The sequence below is a fragment of the Rattus rattus genome, chromosome 12, assembly GCF_011064425.1.
Source record: "Rattus rattus isolate New Zealand chromosome 12, Rrattus_CSIRO_v1, whole genome shotgun sequence".
NCBI lineage: Eukaryota > Metazoa > Chordata > Mammalia > Rodentia > Muridae > Rattus > Rattus rattus.
Genome location: NC_046165.1, coordinates 56,691,765 through 56,711,611, shown reverse-complemented (window position 1 = coordinate 56,711,611; position 19,847 = coordinate 56,691,765). Strand labels below are relative to the sequence as shown.

The following is a 19,847-nucleotide window of genomic DNA, read 5'->3' as shown; positions in this document are numbered from 1 at the left end:
TGTGTGTGTGTGTGTGTGTGTGTGTGTGTGTGTGTGTGTGTGTGTGTGTAAATGTGTGCATGTACGTGTGTGTGGAGGCCATGGGACAACCTCTGCTGTCGTTCCCAGATGCCTCCCACCTTGGTTTGTTTTTTGAAGAAAGGGTCTCTTACTGGCATGGAATTCACCAACTGGGCTAGGATGGCTGGTGACTAAGTTCATGAAATCTGCCCTAATACTACAAGAGGGTGCTGCCACACCTACTCTTTCTCTCTCTGTTTCTCTCTGTCTCAATATTTCTCTTAATCTCTCTCACACACATATACACGCAGAGAAACATGCACACACCCACATACAGAGGCAGACAGACAGACAGACAGACAGACACACACAGAGAGAGAGAGAGAGAGAGAGAGAGAGAGAGAGAGAGAGAGAGAGAGAGAGAGAGGTGTGGGAGGGGAAGGACCCCAGAAAGTGGCCTATAGCTACATTTAAGCTATGTAGCATGCCTTAGGGCCAATTGCAGTGAGCACCCAAGGAGAACTGTGCCTCCTAGCCTACATACTTGTAAGGCAATCAGCCGCTTGAGGAGCTCCACCTTCTCCTGGTCTTCAGGATGTGCTTGTAAGTATTTTTCTGTAAAAAAGGCCTAAAAGGAGAACATGTGTGAACATTACTTGTGACACATCTCTGATCACAGAGAGAGGCGGACATCTTCAAAGGGGAGAAAACGTCTTACATAACGACTGAACATCCATGTCCTTCACAGGACCACCTTACTGCCCAGCGAATAATGAAGAGACAGACATTAAACAAATTCCTGTCTCTCTCTCTATAGAATGGCTTCTCTAATCCCTAAACCCATCCCCTAAGTCGGGAAGTTTCCTCACTGCAGCTCAGAGAGGTGACACCTGTGTCCAAGCGCATACAGTGGCCGGTAGAAAGCCAGAATGAGGTCACAGGGCTGAGAGGCCACACAGCCTTGGCTCTTCTGGGATATTGTACACAAATGGAATTGAGAGAACAGCCCATGTTCCACTCTTTCAGGTTCCTTCTCTCCCTGTCCCATCTTCTCCCTCATCGAAGGCGTTTCCGGGCCACATGTTAATTTATATTCTGGAGGACTCAGCCACTGAACACGTACCATAGCAGCTAAGATTCCTTCCCATCCTTCACCTAGACTGAATTCATGTCCTCCCATATAAACAAAACTCTAGTCAAGTCCTATCCAGTGGACTACACATGGCCGGTATGCCTCTTTTGCCTTTTCAGAGTAACAGATGTAGCATCCAGTTAGACAATGGTGAAGCTGTGTGGCCGACTGAATGGCCAATGTCTTTGAAAACTTTGAGCCCTCAGCTGGCAGTGCTCCATGGAGAGGTTATAGAGTCTCTACGAGGTGGAGCCTTGCTGGAGGAAGTCCATCACGGGGATGAGATCTGAGAATTTAGTCCCACTCCATTTCCTGCTCCCTTTCTGTTTCCTGAGCGTGGATGGAAATGTGACCAGCTGGCTTCTGGCTCCTACCACCATGGCACATCATTCTTTCCCTGTCATAATGGATTCTATGTCTCTGGAGTCATAAACCAAATAGACTTTCTTCATTAAGTTGCTTTTGGTCACAGTGTTTCATTACAGCACAGAGAAGTAACTAATACAAGCTAAAATATCTTTTTGTCCATACAACTTGGCTCAAGTCAGGCTGGAGATTCCTGGAAACTCACTCTACATAAAGCATCTTGGCTTTTTGGGAAAGTGGCTCTTCACTGAAGTGCATCCTGAGCTTTGAGAGCACCCTGAGCTGTCTTCCTCCCAGAGGATAGGATAGCAGGTACATCTGCCAGGGGTACCAGGGCCTGGCACTCTTCCCCTAAAGGCTTCACAGGGCAATGTGAGGCCAGGGACATCCTTGTGTAATTCCACATTCCCATTCAGAGAGGAGAGTGGCACATGACACAGAGGGCGGCCTGTCCTTCTTGTGAGATTCAGAAGCTGGACTTACCTTTTCATAGTTGGAGAATCCCCCCATGACAGCTGGGTCCACAATGCCATTGAGCAGCATGGAGAGCGGGTGTACAGAGAGGGAATGGTCCCAGGCATGTTGTTGTACACAGTTGCTAACCCTCTCATTGGTCAGCTCCATGGTTTCTATGGCATTCTCCAAAGGGCTGATTTCTTCCTGAGGAGTGGAGCAGATGGGAGAAGGAGCCAGGTGAGCTCCACTCCAAAGACAGAAATAACCTGATCATTCTTCTCAGGAGAGGGGAATTATCCACAATCTGCAGGAGCATTCAATTGTCAGGATTCTGTTCATTAGCCTCTCCCTGCCCCCATGCTTTTCTATTGGTTAATTACAAAAATTGGCTATTGAGAAATCTTAGGGAGTGGGATGTAAAATGTGGGCTGTAGAAAACACTGTTTCTTGGAGCAAAACATCTAAATAAAATGTATGAAGACATCTGGAGCCGTAGCAGCATTGTTTCTCAGGCAAACACATCTGAGGGGCTCTGAGGTCGCTGGCTAGCAGATCTGAGATTATTCTGCACCCCTGACAATGGAAAGTAACCCTTGGAAAACTCAGGTAAGAAAAAGCAGGAATCTTGGAATCTCTATATCCAGACCCATGCCTTATCTCCTTGGGGTAGATCCAGTGGTTAATGAAGACAGAAAGAACAGGATGACTCAAGAATGATGAAAAAACAATCGCAGGAACTAGATTCTTCCAGAAATGTCCTCAAAATCACTTTTCCCAAAAGGCCAGCACCTACATTTCATCCACTGTTGGCCACACAACACCTATCCCAGATTTTATTCCTAAATCTCTACTCATAAAGCATGCTACATTTAAATAAATGATTTATCATTAGCACCAAGAAATACATCAAACCTCAGGTCATAATGGCCAAGAAATAGTCTCCTCTTCCCTTCCTTTTTCTTCTACACTTTCCTTTCATTGTCCTCAGACAGGGTCTTACTACATTGCCCCGGTGCCCTTGAACCCATTATGAGGACTAGACTAGCCTCAGACTACCACTGATCCTGACTCCTCCCCCCAAAAGCTGGTACAGGAATGTATCACCATGTCCAGCTCCAAGAGTTTTCTGGGTCCCAGAATTCCTCTTTCCCTCTTCTCCCCTCTAGTGAGTGTGAAATCAGGGTGTGCGCTTCCCACTGACTATACACAGTCAGCTTGGGAATTACTTTTCACACACCTACTTCATGCTAAGTGCCATGCTGAACACACAACCAGCTCAGAAACATGTAGCAGGACTGGTTCTTGGAAGTTTGAAGACACCAAAATCTAAGGGTGCATGAATGCCTTGCTTCTAAAGTGGTACAGAATTTATAGATGGTCTATGCATATCTCTCTGTTTACTTGACTACTTTATTGGAAATAGGATCTCACTCTGTCCCCCTGGATGTCCTGGAACTCACTATGTAGACCAGGCTGGCCTTGAACTCAAAGAGATCTACCTGCCTACCCCTTAGGTGCTGGAATTAAAGGCACATGCTACCACATCTGGCTTTGAATGACTGCTAGGATCTATGGTTATAGCAGTGAATATTATATATTATCTAGGGAATAAGCCAAGGAAAGAGTCTGTATACATTTAGAATACAGAAGCAGCTTGTTAGACCTAAATACACAGTACACCATCTACAGCCTATGGCTGGCCGAGTTGCTGAGACTGGACCTACACATTTTTGTGGGTACACTGTATCTCAATGCTAGTAGTAGTTTTATGGTTTTAGTAGAAACTCAAGACTTACAAGTAGAGTAGGTTAGAAATATGCCCAGAATGGTATGAGCACAGACACTACAAAGGCTATCTGCCCATGACTGGGTATTCTAGAGCTGGCCACATGGAGAAGGTGGATCTCACACTTTAACTTGAGGGATAATACTGAGCAGTGGTCAGGACATTGAGGCCCACCGCCTCCAAATGACCCAATGTCATTCACTACTTAAACCACCTAAGTCTTAGTTCCAACAGCTTCTCTCAGAGATGGAAGGAGATGGATGAAGGTGGACAGAGGGGGAAGACGATAGACAGAGGTGGAGAGAGGAGGAGGATGGCCACGAAGAGACATAAAGGTGAGGAGTACAAATGGACGGGAGTGGATGGAGATGGATGGAGATGGATGGAGAGAAAAACAGTCGGTTTTGCTCAGTGGGATCCACACTCTGAGGTAGTGAGGAACACAGCTTTGGGAAGCAGCGGGGCAGGGGCTGCGGCATCAGTGATGTTCGAGCTGAGAATGAGAGGGCTTCAGAAAAGATGACGGGGTAGAGAGGCGACTCTCCAGAGGCATCCTGGCACTGTTCCTGGGCACTGACAGCATTGCCGACAGATGGAGACAACGCCTCTCAGGCCACCAAAGAGTCAGTCTCTGAGTGTGACCTTTCAGGTTGGTGTTGTGACATCAGTTTTACAAAGCGACCCTATTGCACAATCGTGCTTTTTATTTCGCCTTTAAAAAACAAAGTTGGCCAGAGGGAGGCAAGCCAAGCTGGTGCAGGCTGCCATAGAACAGAACAAAAGCTGTTATTATTTCTGCAGACAGAGTTTCCCACCACACACCCCCTGCTGGGGTTACAACCTCAAATTACTCACTGTTGAAATATGCTTGACTTCAAACCACTTGAGAATCCCAGGGAAGGTATAGGCTGTCGTGTATGTGGTCCTTTCAATCCACATGGTCTGGTGCAAGGAAGAAAACACAAAATGAGACAGCGGCCAGCTTCCAGGTCACCACCGACCCCAAACCTTTGGCTCAGCTGGTGAGACTCCATTCTCACGTCTTCTGGGGGTGAACACATTCCTTATAAAACTCAAGGATCATGGGCTTTGGGTCTGCATGGGGTTTGTCTCCTCAAGACCTTTCCTTCTAAAGATGGACACCTGAGGTTCGGGAGGTGTGACTCGCCTACATACGTCATGATAACAGCAGAGCCCAGATCTGGATCCTTCAGTCTGGAGATTTCCCACTGAGATGACAGCCTGTTTGTCAGTAATTAACAGGTTACTCTCTCCACGGGGGAAGCTCCAACCCCCTGTCTTAGCCAATGAGGATGAGAGGGAAGACACTGGAATTCACCAGACACAGGGGCTAGAGGGATGGCTCAGGTGGAGAAGTCAAAAGGACCTGCAACCAATCCCCAGCACTCATGTACAAGGCCAGGGGCAGTGGCATAAGCTTGTAGTCCCCGGGCTGGAGAGCAGAGAGGGAGGAAGATTTCCAGGGGTTCACTGGATGGCCAGCCAAGCTGGGCTGGTAGGCTGCAGTCCCAAGAAAAGACCCTCTGTCGAAATAACAAGGTGGGACACTCCTGAGGAATGACACCCCAGGGTGACTTCTAGCCTCCAAGTGTACACGTGCACCCCGCCCCCACATGCACACAAGCACCGAGAAAACAAGCCAAGTGGACTCACGGCAAACTCATTTTCTGGGTCTTTTTCTCCTTTCCGGAATGGCCGAGAATATCTGAACTGCTGAACTTCATTAGCTCTGTAGTAACTGGGAAAGGACAAAGCAGATGCAAGGGACCTCAGAGAACCAGCCCACAACCCAACCTGTGACACACCAGGCACCGAGGTTTATCCCTATGGCCGACAGGGCCACGCTGAGCTCCCAGGGTTTCATACCACATCTTATTTTTTGTACTTGAGAGTTTATTTTACAGCTCATAGCTTTCAAAGGTACGTATAGCCACCATGTTTGTGGTCTCCTTTGCATAGCTTTGCCATGGTGCTGTTAGTCAAGCTCACTGACATGGAGGCAACCTCAAACACTAACATAGGCTGGTCCCTAGTGATACATCTGAGCTAGAGAATCCTGTGCCCAAGTGAAGTTTACCTTTCCCTCAATGATAAAATCCATATTGCTTTAACTTACAAGCTTCCATCTTGAATGTGGAACAGTAATTGGTCTTCCAAAGTATAACAAAAAAGCTGTGCTTTTGACACATTCCCAGTAAAGTCTTGTTTTGTAGCCCAGGCTGGCCTTGAACTTTCTTCCCCCTCCCTCCACTTCTATGATGACAAGAGGGTACCATGCCCTGCCTGATTGTTTCCTTTTTAAGAACCACTTACTTTAAGATCTGCTCTGGAACCGGTTTGTCCTTGTAGCTGGGCGGCAAGCTCATCACAGGCTTTACAGTGAAGCACTGCAGGTCTGAGGGCTTATTAAGGAAAAAGGCTAGCTCTGAAGGTGCCACAGACTGTGAGGTCTCTGCTTCCGCTTCTCATCTACCTTCAGCCGGTGCAGGGCTGCACTGAAATGCGCTCCCATATGCCCTGTCATGATGGGACACCTCGTGTGGCCAGATACTTGGCAAATATCATGGCCCCATGAAGTAAGTGTCAGGAAAGTATAAGGAAACAGATAGCCAGATATGCTTTTAAATGATCTCTTTTGGATATGCATGTCTTTGAAACAGCCGGACTCCAGAAGTCAGGGAAATACAACTGCTATCTTTTTAGGTGCTACTATTAATGGGGTGAGTCACTTCACAGGGACTAAGTGTTCTGAATTTATCTTTCAAGCTCACAGAAAAACCTATAAGACAGATCATTCTTTTTCAGCAGAGGAGATCATGGAGGTCGAGAGAAGTGAAAATTCAAGATTCCACAACTGGGGACTAAAGTCAGACTCCAAAACCAGTGTGGGGTAAGGGGTCTTGCTGGGACAGGTCAATGAAAAGTCCTAGGAAGGGCTTCTCCTGGTGCCCTTACCAGTGCAGACATAACCTGTCCTCTGTGCCCACAGGTTCTGCACCTAAAGAGATAACCAAGTGAGAATTTTCTTCTGTACTGATGCTATACAGACTACATTGTGATAATATTTACAGGACATTTACTGTATCTGGGTGTCAACTAGGAGGTGCTGGGAAACTGGCTTAGTTGGTGAAGTGCTTGCTATACAAGCATGAGGGCCTGAGTTCCAATCCCCAGGACACAGCTAAACACACACATGCACACTGCAGTATTTGGGAGAATATATATGAGTTATTTGCAAGAACAATGCCATATACATGACTGGAAAAGCTGCAGATTTTGGGATCCATGTATGGTAGAAAGGGCAGACCAGGAGGGTGTCTTGGAGCCACTGGCTGGGAGGCTATCCAAGAACGCAGTTAGACGGTCTTAAGTGCATGGTTTTAAGACTTGCAACAGAATCCAGAACTTCCTTTAAGCTCCCCATCTGAGTATAAAGTTTGTTCATTCATACTCAACACTTACTGACCATGTCTTCCCTAAAGGCCTGGAAGACTTCTACATGGAGAGGTTGAAGGCATGGCTGAAAAGATTGGAGCACTTCTGCCAACAGAGGAGGAGCTGCAACTCTTAGTTTATTTGGCTTGGCCTGGCCCATCCCAGGGTAAAGAGCCACCGAGCCGATGTCCCCATGGCAAGGATACACTGCTTTGGAGATGACCTGATGTCTTCTCCTGGTGGTGTGGTACTGGTCATCTTCTCAGCATTGGGGAACTGCGTCAGCAACCTCAAGCTGAAGTCTTCTCGCCTCTCGTACTCCTTACCCCGGTAGATGAAGATTTTGTTCTGTAGGTCAGGGAAGCCAAAGGAAGTCATTAGGTACGAAGGGAAGAGGTACCTAGAGCTGAAGGTAGAGAAGGCCACTGTGCTTCTCCACGGAAGCTAAGTCCACAACCAGTAAGTGCACAGTGAACATCATTTGCATACTCAACAGGTAATGAGCAGCATCTATTGGGTAGATAAAAGTTTACCCCTCCTTTCCCCAGTTGATGGACATGCAGGTTGGATACAGGCTTTGGTGGTTATGATCAAGGATGCCATCCCTACAGTATTTTGGAATGATTAGGTTTCTCTTCACTTGAGTAAATACTTCCTGGATGTAAGGTTTCAGCAACGGCCATTTTCCTTGGCTGTAGTTCAAATTTAACATTCATATGTTAATATTTAGCTCCCGACCTGGTCCCCCATTAGCTTGTAGACACACTGAGGGCAGAGACATGTCTGAGTAACATCAGGACATTTCTGCTTCTTCCCAGGTGCCTGGTGCAGAGTAGACAACGAGCAGAAACTCACTGAATGCGGCTCCATTGCTTTCTCAGTAAGCAGTTAGGAATAGAACTGGCTCTCTTTTGTGGTGATTGGTTTTTATTTTTTTATTTTTTTGGTTCTTTTTTTCGGAGCTGGGGACCGAACCCAGGGCCTTGCACTTCCTAGGCAAGCGCTCTACTACTGAGCTAAATCCCCAACCCCGGTTTTTATTTTTTTATTGTTGTTTTGTTTTGTTTTGTTTTGGTAGCATAGTCTCAAGTAGTCCAGGCTGACCTCTAACTCTCTATGTGGCAGAGGACAGTCCTGAATTTCTGATTAGAGAGTCCACCGAGAGTGTTATGATGAGAGACGTATTCAAACACACCCAATTCATGTGATTCTGGGACTGGAACCCCGTGTTTCATGCAGGCTAGGCAAGCACTGAACCAACTGAGCTACATCCCCATCTCATTCTGTGGTTTTCAAATTACGAGTATGGGAGATAATATATATTTAAATAAGGCTCAGGTCTGAAAGAGTTCTTTCTAAAGTCGCTGTGCCAGTGTCCGTACTTTTGAGAGGGCTCTCTCACCCCTGTCGGTATGACAAAACTGCTTTTACTCTGGAGAAGTGATTGCTGCCTTGTTCTTGGGATATTTGATTTCAAAGTGGCCCTGACTGGAAATAAAATAAGCTTAACAAAACACATCCATCCACACTCATCCAAGTTTGGGCTGAGGATGGGGCCAATTCTGTTTTCCCTTCTCTCTTTGCACCTGGGGAAGCCATTGCACAAAGGGTCTGCCAGAATACCAGTGGTGTCAGAGGCATGGGGTAGAGAGGCCAGCATTCAGGAAGAGGTCTCTCTCCCTGACCTGACCTCCCACAGTGGGAACACAGGCCAGCAGCTGCTGCCCGCCATCTGGAAGAGAGATAAGTCTCCCCTCTTCCCGAAACCCCACTCCTGATGGCTCTGGGGACCACCCCCAGGCTCCTCACCCTCAGGAAGGAAGGGAAGCCCTGCCCGTAGTATCCCACAGCAAAGTATTCAGGCTGGGGCCTCATGGCCTTAATGATGTTCTCGTAAAACAAGGCTCTTTTTTTCTGAAAAACAAAATAACACATTTCACTTGGAGGTTACTGGGAAGCTGTCAGAGGAAGAAATAAAAAAGAAAAAGGTCAGCCCATTCTCTGTGTCAGATAAATGGAAGGTCTTTGGAGGCCACCTTGTAGGCCATAGGGTGACTGTGTTCCGGGACCTTATGTTTGGAACTTTGGTCCAGGACGTGCCTTAGAGCCCTCCTCGGACTTTTGAGATCTACAGCCGGTACCTAAACTTAACCAGGCATGTGAAAGTAAATGCTGAGAGTTTCTGTTCTGAGCAGGTGATTTTGCAGGGCCCCCTCAGGCCCTGATGACCCTAAAGTAAGTTCTACCAGCTCTTTACCATCTTCTTCCACTTCTTTGAATGCTTTACTATGGGTTCTTTGAGACAGTAGCACAGGCTAGCCTCTGACTCTCCATGTAGCTGAGGATGACTGTGAACTCCTCATACTCTCGCCTCACCTACCCAGGTGCCTCTGGAGTTACAGAAATGCACCAGGACGCCTGGTTCTATGTGGAAGCAGGGGTGGAACCCAGGGCTTTGTATATGCTAAGCATGAGCCAAGACCTCACACAGCCTCTCAGGCTGCTTTACCTTGCTCTGCAGGCCAGGCAGAACTTGGAACTCTATGTCCCAAGCATCTGGGATTATCATCTTGTATCACACCCAACCCAACCACGGTTGAAAGAACTCTGTGACCGCTCTAGGCATCAGTCTGTCAGAACCATGCTTTCTTAGTTTGGTGACTGGTGGCCAGCATCTTAACTCAAGCTGGCTTACGAAACTATTGAGTGAATTAATTTCCAGTCTCTCAATGGCAGAAGCTGGTAAAGTCAATGAGTTAAGTTTTCACTAAGAGCTCTTGACAAATAGATCCTCAGGAAAAAGATCAGTCTGTGACAGTGACAACCTAACCTGTAAAGTTTCTCGCCACTGCTGTGCAGTGGGCATGTGGGTGGTTGCGCGTGTGTGCTGCTTGTTTGTGAGGGTTGAACTGTGCCTGTAGCTGGGCTTGATACGCAGGCTTGGGGAACTGTCATTGCTGAGCTTTTCTCTGAAGGCTCCAGGCACCAGAAAAGGTGGCAAAGACCACTTAGATTCTGATAGAAACATTCACAGCTTGTCCTGCTGGGCACAGTGGTATTCTTGTAGGAAGCAAAGTCAGCCTCAAGGATAGGCTGTCCTCTCATTGTAAAATAATATTTTATTAAGTGTGAGCACACATGTGTCATAGTCGATGGTCTGAGAACAATGGTAGGAGTGTGTTCTCTCCTTCTAACATGTGGAATGTGGGGGCTGAACTTAGCTTGTCAGGCCTGGCAGCAAAGCAACTCACTGGCCCAAGACAAGGGAATTTTAATGAACAGACAATGTCCTACGGTAGCCAGGATGGGGCATGATCGCCCAGGCTCAGTGTTCCCACCTTCCCCAGAGGACTTCTTTGAGGACCACATAGAGAACAATGGTCTCTATGGGGTTATACATCTTCCATTTTAAAGTAAGGTTTACCTTACTAGGCAAAGTACCCTTGGTTCTCTTTCCAACCCGTATACCAAACTGTTCTCAGCAGTGCCCACTTCAGCAGCCCTGCTGACCCAGGCTCACCAAGAGACTGCCTAGGCCCTCGTAGTCAAATACTTTGCTCTCGTAGGTCTCCGCCAACTCTTTGCTCAGCTTGATGGCTTTCTCCCACATCTTCAGAAGAAGGAAAGCAGGGTGAGATGTGGCAGCTGCTACCTCCCCAGAGAATAACTGAGACCAAGCGGTCAGTGGGCTGAGCATCCGAAAGGGACCCTGACTTGTGATACCGCTTAATCAACTAACCCTTTCTTTCCCGATGTTTTAAGGATACTAAAGGTTGAATAGTCCTTTTCCAAAATGCTCGGGACTACTGGTGTTTCCAATTTGGATTTTCTTTTTCTTTTTTGATTTGGGTTAATTTCCATAGACATTACTGGTTAGGTGTCCCTTCATCCAAAATGCTCCAAAATCTGAAGCTTTCTTTAGGCAACCTGTGCATCTTGGATACGTTGTTAAGAGGTGCTTCTCTGAATAATCTCCCAGAACAGGAGAACATGCATCTCCACTGAAGCAGTTTGGAGTTTAAAGAGCCACGAACCAATGGAGAGAGAGAGAGAGAGAGAGAGAGAGAGAGAGAGAGATCCCAAGAGAGCTAGGAGAAGAGAGAGAGAGAGAGAGAGAGAGAAAGAGAGAGAGAGAGAATGAATGAATTCCTAGGATCCCAATGTGGCTAGTCAGTTAAGGTGGCTGGTGTGGGACTCCACTCTGGGCTGTGTCTGTGGGTGTAGATGTTTGGGTGTGTACACACTCATGCAGGTGAGCTGTTTGCAGTGACAGGAAGGGGCCAAATGGCAGGTGGTATGGAATTTAGGAAACTTCTTCCAATAGGAGTCAATATTGGGTATAGCCCTGTGCAATAGTTCTGTGTCCAGGCTCGTCCACTAGTGCCCAAATGGAGTCCTCTCACCATTTCGGTATGTGTCTCTTAGATGGGCACTCTCCGAGACACTGACTGCTAATCTCATGGTTTATCTTCTCTCTGATAAACAAGGGACTAACAGTAAGCTCAGGAGGCAATGATGGAATGTAATAAAGAAGTGGTCTTTTCTGCCTCAAGCCCTTCTAACCAAGGAAATGAATTCTTTATTCCTGGTGCATCCCTGTAGGCTCCAAAATCTATGCTAAGAGGTGACTGGAGAGGGCTACCCCACCCCCAAGTTTATAGGGATAATGCAATTCGAAGATGCCCTCTTGGCAGAGTCAGGAAGACTATGTGATTAAAGAGTTGGAGCTGTAAAGTGAGCCCTACTGCTCACCCTGGAATTCTAGCACTGTGGAAGTGGAAACAGTCAGATTACAAATTCAAGGCCAACCTGAGCAATTTAGTAAAATTCTGTCTCAAAAGTCATGATATAGAGTTGTAATTTTGAATGACATATTATCAGCCCTGATTTAAGAGTGGCAAAGGGGGCTAGAGATTGAGTTCAATTGTGTAGTTAATAATTCAATCATGCCTACGTTATGACAAATTCTGTATAATTCAAATACATGGATTTTTTTAAAGGGTGTATTTGCTATGTTGCCCCAGGCTGATCTCAATTTCCGAGCTCAAGGAATCATCCTGCCTTGAATCGCCAGAATTGTAGGTACTTAGTACCACAGCTGGTGGACTCTTCAGTATTCTACAGAGGTAGAGGACACTGGGCCTCTAAGACTGCCCTAGACCACACCTTGGGTATTTCACTGTTCGTCAGATCCCGATTTGTACCCTTTACAACAATACTATAATAATTAGATAGAGCAATCTCCTGCATTCTGTTATTAACCCTGATGGGGACACCCTCGGCTACTCAAAATTTTAGCCAGTTCATTAGAAGTGTGAATGATTTGGAGCCCCTGACACTTCGGCTGCCATCATAAGTGAGTACAGTTTTGGAAAAAAAAATGTGTGTGTGTGTTTGTGTGTTGTATGTGAGTGAAATATATGGGCATAAGTGCATGTGTGTATTTGTGTATGTGTGGTGTACACATGTATACATACATGTTGGTATTGCGTGGGTGTGCCTGCCTGTATAGATGTGTGTGGAGGCCAGAGAGCAATGTTAGTATGTCTTTCCAAAATCACTTTTTTTGTTTTGTCTTAGATAAGGTTTCTCTGTGTAGATCTGGTGGTCTTGGAACTCATTCAGTCTGTAGACCAGGCTGGCCTCAAAAGTCAGAGATCAGCCTGCCTCTGCCTCCCAGGTGCTAGGATTAAAGGCATGTGCAACCATGCCCAGCTCCAAAATTACCCTTTTACCTTATCTTTTTTTGAAACAGGATCTTTTAGTAAACCTGAAGTTCACCATCTTGGCTAGCCTGGCTGACCAGCAAGCCCTGGAAAACTTGCTGTCTCCTTCTCCCAATACTGGGGTTACAGGGCCATGTCCCCATGGCCTGCTGGGGACATGCTGGGGATCAGAACCCAGGTCCTTATTCTTGCATAGCAAGCACTTTATACACTGAACCATCTCCTAAGCTTATGTCATTTTGCTGGGGGCAGTGCCCTTATCCTGTGTGCTCTGTGCAGACTTAGCACTCAGAATTAGAAATGTATTCAATTCAAATTTTTCTCTTTCTAGTAGTAAAAAAACAAAAACAAAAAACCAACAACAAAACCCAGACAACAACAAATGAGATCCCCTCCTTCTTACTCACTTTGCCTTTATCAAAATAGGATATGATCTCTTGATATAGTTTCTCTTTAAGCTCCTGCTGGGTATAAACATAGTAACTATCCCTCTGCAGCAAATGGGGCATACAGGGCTTGTCCGACCACTACAAAGAGAAAAAGAATACAGGATTAATGAGGCAAAACTTCAGACGAAAAAAGTCAGGAATCTACTTCCTTGGGTGCCGTCAACTCACCCATATTGTGTTTTAAGTTATTTACCAAACACAAAATTACATACTCGAGGAGGCCCATATGTCAGTTCCGCTCTGAAACAAGTGTCACGCCAAATGGCCAGGCACCTGCAGTGTTCCTCAGCAAGGGAGGAATGGAGTGAGGCTGCTAACCCAGAGCAATTCTGTATGGAAGGCATCCTGAACATAACCAGATGAGAGAAACACGCTAGGCCCACAACCATGGAGGAGCAGCTACAACTATGGCTGTCTGCAGACAGTTCCTTCTCCATAGTACACAGTAGCTCAGTGCAAAACCAGCTTGGAGAACTCAGAAGCCAAGGCATAAAAAACGTTTGAGGATGGACCTTGGCTACAAAGACAACAGCCACACAGAAGACATCGGAAACAACTGTCCATCACAATAAAGCCGTTAAACAACTCATCAGGATTACACAACACCCCACCATTCAAAGGCACAACTGTAGCCCCAAGAAAAGGGAAACTCTCACTATACCTTGGGAGGGGAACACTATTTCAGAAGCACTTAAGTTCTTACTAAAGCCCTCCCCAAGCCCCTCTGCCATTCTTTGGTGGTGGTGTGAATTGGACCCGGTGTTTTATGCATGCTAGGTATGTGCACTCCAACTGAGCTGCACCCCAGCCCTATTTATATATTTCTAAATTTTTTGACACTTGAGGTCTCACTAAGTCTTTCAGGCTGGCCTTCAAGGCAGAATCCTCCAGCCTCGGCCTTCTCCCTACCAACTAGAATTACAGGTCTATCTTGGCAAGCCCTGCAAAGTTAGTTTATTTCCTAGTTCCCTTTCCCCTTCCTTCCCTTCTCCTCCCCTCTCCTCCTTGCCTTCCTCTCCTTTCTCCCCTTCTTTCTTGGGCCTGAAAGTAGGGGTGCGAGCATGCCAAGTGAGTGCTCCACTACTGACCTATACCCTGAGGGTCAAGTTATTTGAAATTCCAGGATTCTAAGGCCCAGATGGAAAAATACAAAGGAATGAGAAACAGTACTGGTGGGGATGGGGGCAATGAGGAGTAAATATGCCTGAGATAACATGCTGTACGGAATGGATCATAACAACAATGTAGCCTTAGTGCATGAACAGAGGTCCACATGCAGGGAGATTACTAGAACAGAATCTCCTCCCGCACAGAGATAAAGCTGGGATCTCAGGCCAGTGGATGAAATTCAGATTAGATTTAACAAATACTGTCTCTACTGAGTAGCTAGCTGGGAAGAAAAGCCGAATCCACACTTCTTACCTTACACCATATCAGGACAACTTAATGTTCTTTTTCTTCACTTTTCAAATTTTTGGTAATTTCCCTATGAATTACGGCTCTCCCTGAACTTACCATCCCCCGTTCTCAGCTTTCTAAGTGCCAGAATTATAGGTTTGCACCACCATGGCTAGCTTGAGAGTTTAATTTTCTGGGCAGCAAAACTAGAAAGACCTACAGGGCTTATCTCTGGGAACCATTCTCTGATATCCATGGGTAGCAAACCGTACAGATGCAGAAAACCCCTCAGTATTCCAACCTCTCGGGGAACTCCAGTGTTTAGCTGCTGAGAATGATGCACGGGTAGACTTTTAGAATCAAATCAAATCAAGATAAACTACCTGTTTTAAGAATGAAAGCAAGAGGTTTAGGGAGAGGCCAGTATAGTACTTCAGGGGGAGAATCAGGGGCCTGGACACGGATGGCAGCAAGGGCTTTTTTTTTTTTTTTAAGTAGAAGATAGATTTAGGGCACATGCTATTCACGGAGAAGTGGAAGGCAGCAACTAAAAGCGAAGGACGGAATGTGACTAGGCCCCTGGGCAGAAGGGGAGATCAGAAAGAGAAGGGGAGGAGCAAAGAGTGGGGTCAAAGGCTTGTGGTTTGGACAGGTTGAGGCAGTCATTGATGCTTACGCAGGAATCCAAAAGAGGACAGGGCTTCAAATAATTGCCTGGGATTTGGGACAAGCAGAAGCACTGATATCATGCCCCACTATAATTTTATTTGGAGAGGATGGATGGGCTATATAGGCGAGTCCTTCTCCCACCTCTCTACCATTTTACTAGTCTCTTTACACATAATGAACATCTATTTAACTAATTAGAATGTCAACCCTCACAGAGGCTGCTGGGTTGTGCCCTGCTTTCCAAGGAGCTTTAAACATCAAACGATTATCTTCCCAGTCTTGGTCTGAAATGTGACCCTGTTTATCCAGAACACAGGAAGGCATTCCTAGATGACACACTATATCCCTTGAGTAAGCTTCTTTCCGGCCCATATCATGAAGTTGATGGAATTCAGACCCAAAGGACTGAACACGTGGGATACCCCGTGGGTCTTTTACATAGGACCCATTTACCTGCAGAAGCTCCGCATGTAAGAGGAGTGTGTAGGCAGCTTCTGTGTAGTTCTCACAGTCTCTGTGCAAATCTCGAAGCTTGTATAAATACCTGATAAGACAGGAGAGAAGAGGCCCTTTGTCACCAAGGAGATGAATCAGTACTCAGCATTCTCCAGTTAGGCCGCAGCCTGCACATAACCTTCTGTTTCTAACAGGAACACCTCCCTTCTCTTAGGCAATAGACTCACCACCTCCTATTTCTCTAGCACACGGTACCTCTTCCTGCCCTGTGGTTTTCTTAGCTCTTCTGTTTTGTGTTCTTAATTTTTATTATCATCATCATCATCATCATCATCATCATTATTATTATTATTATTATTATTATTATTATTATTATTATTATATTGATCCTCTTTGGGATGTGAGGTAAAGCTTTAGAAATTCTATTAACAAGTTGACTTCATGGTCGGAGACTCATGACCCTCAAACCAAGGGGTTATTTCTCCTTTCTGTCCAGTTCAGTCTCTTCTATCCCTCCTTAAATGCTGATGACTCTCTTGATGCTATTATACACTCCCTCAAACCATATTTGTCTGTGCCTCTGTCTAGAGAGCTCAGCCCCTGAGGCAGACTGCACACATCCTGTATTTGCAGGAATCTATCTAGGCAGCAATGGTGCTCTTCGGGCAGTGTTTTCTGATTTAAAAATATACTGCAAACCCATGACACGGATAGCAAAACCAAGGCATTTCCTTCACTTACCGTATGTATATGTCCTCTCGCTTCTTTTCTTTATAAAAATTCTGCCAAAAAGAAGGTCACAAAATACCAACATAAATTAAAGGCTGTTGATGAACTTGACACAAAAATAGCCAAAGCATGACTGCTCCTTTAAGTGTTCGAGCGTGCGAGCATAGTTGCCATCAGAGGCCAGAAGAGGGCATCTGGAGCTGGATCTACAGGAGGTTGTGAGCCAACTGACACGTGCCGTGTGTCTTCTAGAAGAGCAGCACACAGTCTAAACCATGAAACAACTCTCTACCCCACCTGCTGCTTTTCCAAAAAGACACTGTCTCCCTTAAGAATTTCCTTTACAAGTATAGGAAGCAATGGGCTATAAAGAAGTAGAGAAATTAAGACCACACTTCTGAGAAATGGAAGAGGTTTTCTATGGGAGCAGCAGGTGCTTGTCTTATTCTGAAGCGAGCTGGTACACTCTGGCAGCCAGGGAGATGGGATGCTCTGGGTTTATATTAAGCAGAGGAATACATACATAGCAACCTAAACCTTGGAGGTCTGTGGTTCCAAGAAGAGGGAAGACTAGAGTTTTACTGTCAGGAGAACTGCACAGACTAAATTATTTCATGGCATAGGTTTCTGTGTGCTCCATTACAACAGGAAAATAAGTACATGTAAGACCAACAGCCAGGCTGAAGAAGTCTCTGGGAAAGGCTAGAGTGTCAACATTGTTTCCAGGTACCTAAAAGTCTGTGCCTGCTATCTGTGAGTAGGGCATGAGCTCCTGCCCCAGGGTGACTGGGCATCTGTGCTATCAACTTAGAGCTGAGTTGGTGGAGCAGGGGTGGCTGAGCTGAGCCCACTCACAAGCCCAGGAACCAGGCCCTTACCAGAACGTTTACTGTACAGCTCATGCGGTTCTCCTTGCTTTCATCGTGCATGATGATGGTTCTGTAGTCCAGCAAGTTCTCTAGGAGGCTGCTTACCAGAAGCGCAAAGACTTCCCCAGAGCTCGAGAGGTATTTATGTTTCCGGCAATGCTCTAAGAGTCTGGAGTGGGGAGAGAAGATTTCTGTGGCTCACCTAGCTGCTGTGGCACCATCTGTGAGCCCCAACCAAGTCCAAGCGACAAGAGGCTCTAAAGATAATAGACATCCCCTGTGCAACCCAAGGTGCCCTCCCTCAGAATTTCAATAGGGCTCATATTAGACCTACTATTTTCTTAGGTTCAACTCTTTTTTGGGAACACAGTCAATTCCCATCAATTGTTTAGAACTCCAGGTCACAATGTTGTTCTGAACACTAGCTAGTCAAAAATTTCTTTAGTGAACATTGCAGAAATGAGAGCCCTTGCCTACAGTGTTCATACACCCCTCAGCAATATGGCTTTGTTCTTCCAAGGGCCTGGCATTGAACAGATGGTCGGAAAAATCCCAGGTAGAAGACAGGACCAGAGGAACTTAGTAGACATTTGGATAGGTCTTCAGATAGAAAGGCAGAACTGGGAGACAGACTGGAGCTACACCTCAGATCCAGCCCTCCCCTTTTGGGGACATAGAGAGCAAAGTTGTGGAGCTTCTTCAGTAACTAAAAGAAAATTCAGAAATTGTAATGCATCTAAAGAATCAACCCAGACATGGGACTGGAGAGATGGCCCAGTGGTTAAGAGTGTAGACTGTTCTTGCAGAGAACCTGAGTTTGGTTCTTCAGCACCCCTGTTGGGCAGCCCATAACCTCTTGTAACTACAGCTCTGGAGGATCTGATACCCTCCTTAGAAGGTACCTGCACTCATGAGCACATCCATATTCTCTCTCTCTCTCTCTCTCTCTCTCTCTCTCTCTCTCTCTCTCTCTCTCCTCTCTCTCTAATAAATATTAAAGAAAAATAATTAGCCTAGATTCTAGGAGTATTTTTAGGTGTTGGAATTGATGTAGTTATATTTTTCTGAGCCAAGGATCCAGAAAGAATAAGGGAAACAAAGTAAGATCTCTCCATGAAGGTGGGATTTTTTTTTAATGTGTATTCTATCTTGTGTTGTGTTTTGTGTGTGTGTGTGTGTGTGTGTGTTGGGAGGGTTCTACTGATGAGCTATATGTCAACAGATCTTTTCAAAAGCAAGAGTCACACTTTGCAGAACTGGCTGGCCTAGAACTCACCATGTAGACCAGGCTGACTCTGAACTCATAGAGATTCTCTAACCTCTGTCTCCAGGGTCCTGGGATCAGGTTCCACCACGCCTAACTACCCCCAAATCTTACATCTGTTTCTATCTGTGTGTAACTTCCAGACAAATCCAGGATTTCAAAAGCTATAAGCTAGGAGCGTTTGAAGGTATGAGACCTCACGGAAAAAGGATAGAAAGATCACTTTATTCCATCTGTAAACAGAACAAAGACATTCAATTCTTGAGCTCAGTGTTTTGGCTCCTACTCAGGATATCATTAAGAGATATGATCAAAGTTTGTGGACTCTATATTTGCGTTCAGACTGGTTCAACAAAGTTTCCCCAGAATAGGAGAATAACCAGTTTACATGACACAATGTGTGACCTAGGTGGCCAGTTGTCAAAGTTCAGACAGCATGAGAAACCAATGTGAATAGCCATCTACACAATGGGATGAGAAGATAATAAATAATTAACAGTCAATCTTAAAAATAACAACAAAAAATGCACAGCATCTCCTGTGTATGTGTGTGGATACAGGTCCATGTTGCAGCACATGTGTAGAGGACCTCAGGAGCTGGTTTTCTCCTTCTACTGTGTGGGCCTCAGGGATCGAGTTCAGGCTGTCAAGTTCCCTGGCTGGCAGAGCCACACTGCCCACCTGTAGTCCAACCTTTTAGAGTGTGAACTCTGCAAGCCACACTGTGCTGGCCTCACTTACTCCTGAGAACAGGAGTAGAGAGTAGACACTACTCTTACAGATGGAGGTGGGGTGGGATGCTTGATCTGAAAGACGGACTCACTGGCTGCAAAGACAAGATCCAAGAACGCAGTGAAAAGACGGTTTGTACTTATTCCTGCCAGTCTAGTAGCCGGACACTTGCACCACACAACAGCCCTGTGGACAGCACGAAAGGACGGATTGTGCAGAGGCTGAGCAGGGGAGGCAGCAGACGCAGTGACATTGTGGCCTCAGAGATGTTGTCTTCAAGGAGTGCAGCACCCCAGCTGGCTGAGAGACAACTTTTCTGTACTCATAGTTCTTTGATGGCATGCAAGGTATTTTTAAGT

General features: G+C 45.9%; 1 protein-coding gene across 1 annotated transcript in view; it reads right to left on the bottom strand.

Moving 5' to 3' along the window:
- Positions 1 to 19,847, bottom strand: part of Dock5 (dedicator of cytokinesis 5) — a 179,610-nt gene that overhangs the window by 13,536 nt on the left and 146,227 nt on the right. The window contains 12 exon segments of the mRNA XM_032918230.1: positions 545 to 628; positions 1,982 to 2,158; positions 4,596 to 4,682; positions 5,415 to 5,499; positions 6,075 to 6,156; positions 7,403 to 7,544; positions 9,006 to 9,110; positions 10,717 to 10,806; positions 13,330 to 13,449; positions 15,892 to 15,982; positions 16,636 to 16,676; positions 17,502 to 17,661. Coding sequence (XP_032774121.1) covers positions 545 to 628; positions 1,982 to 2,158; positions 4,596 to 4,682; positions 5,415 to 5,499; positions 6,075 to 6,156; positions 7,403 to 7,544; positions 9,006 to 9,110; positions 10,717 to 10,806; positions 13,330 to 13,449; positions 15,892 to 15,982; positions 16,636 to 16,676; positions 17,502 to 17,661 — 1,264 coding nt within the window.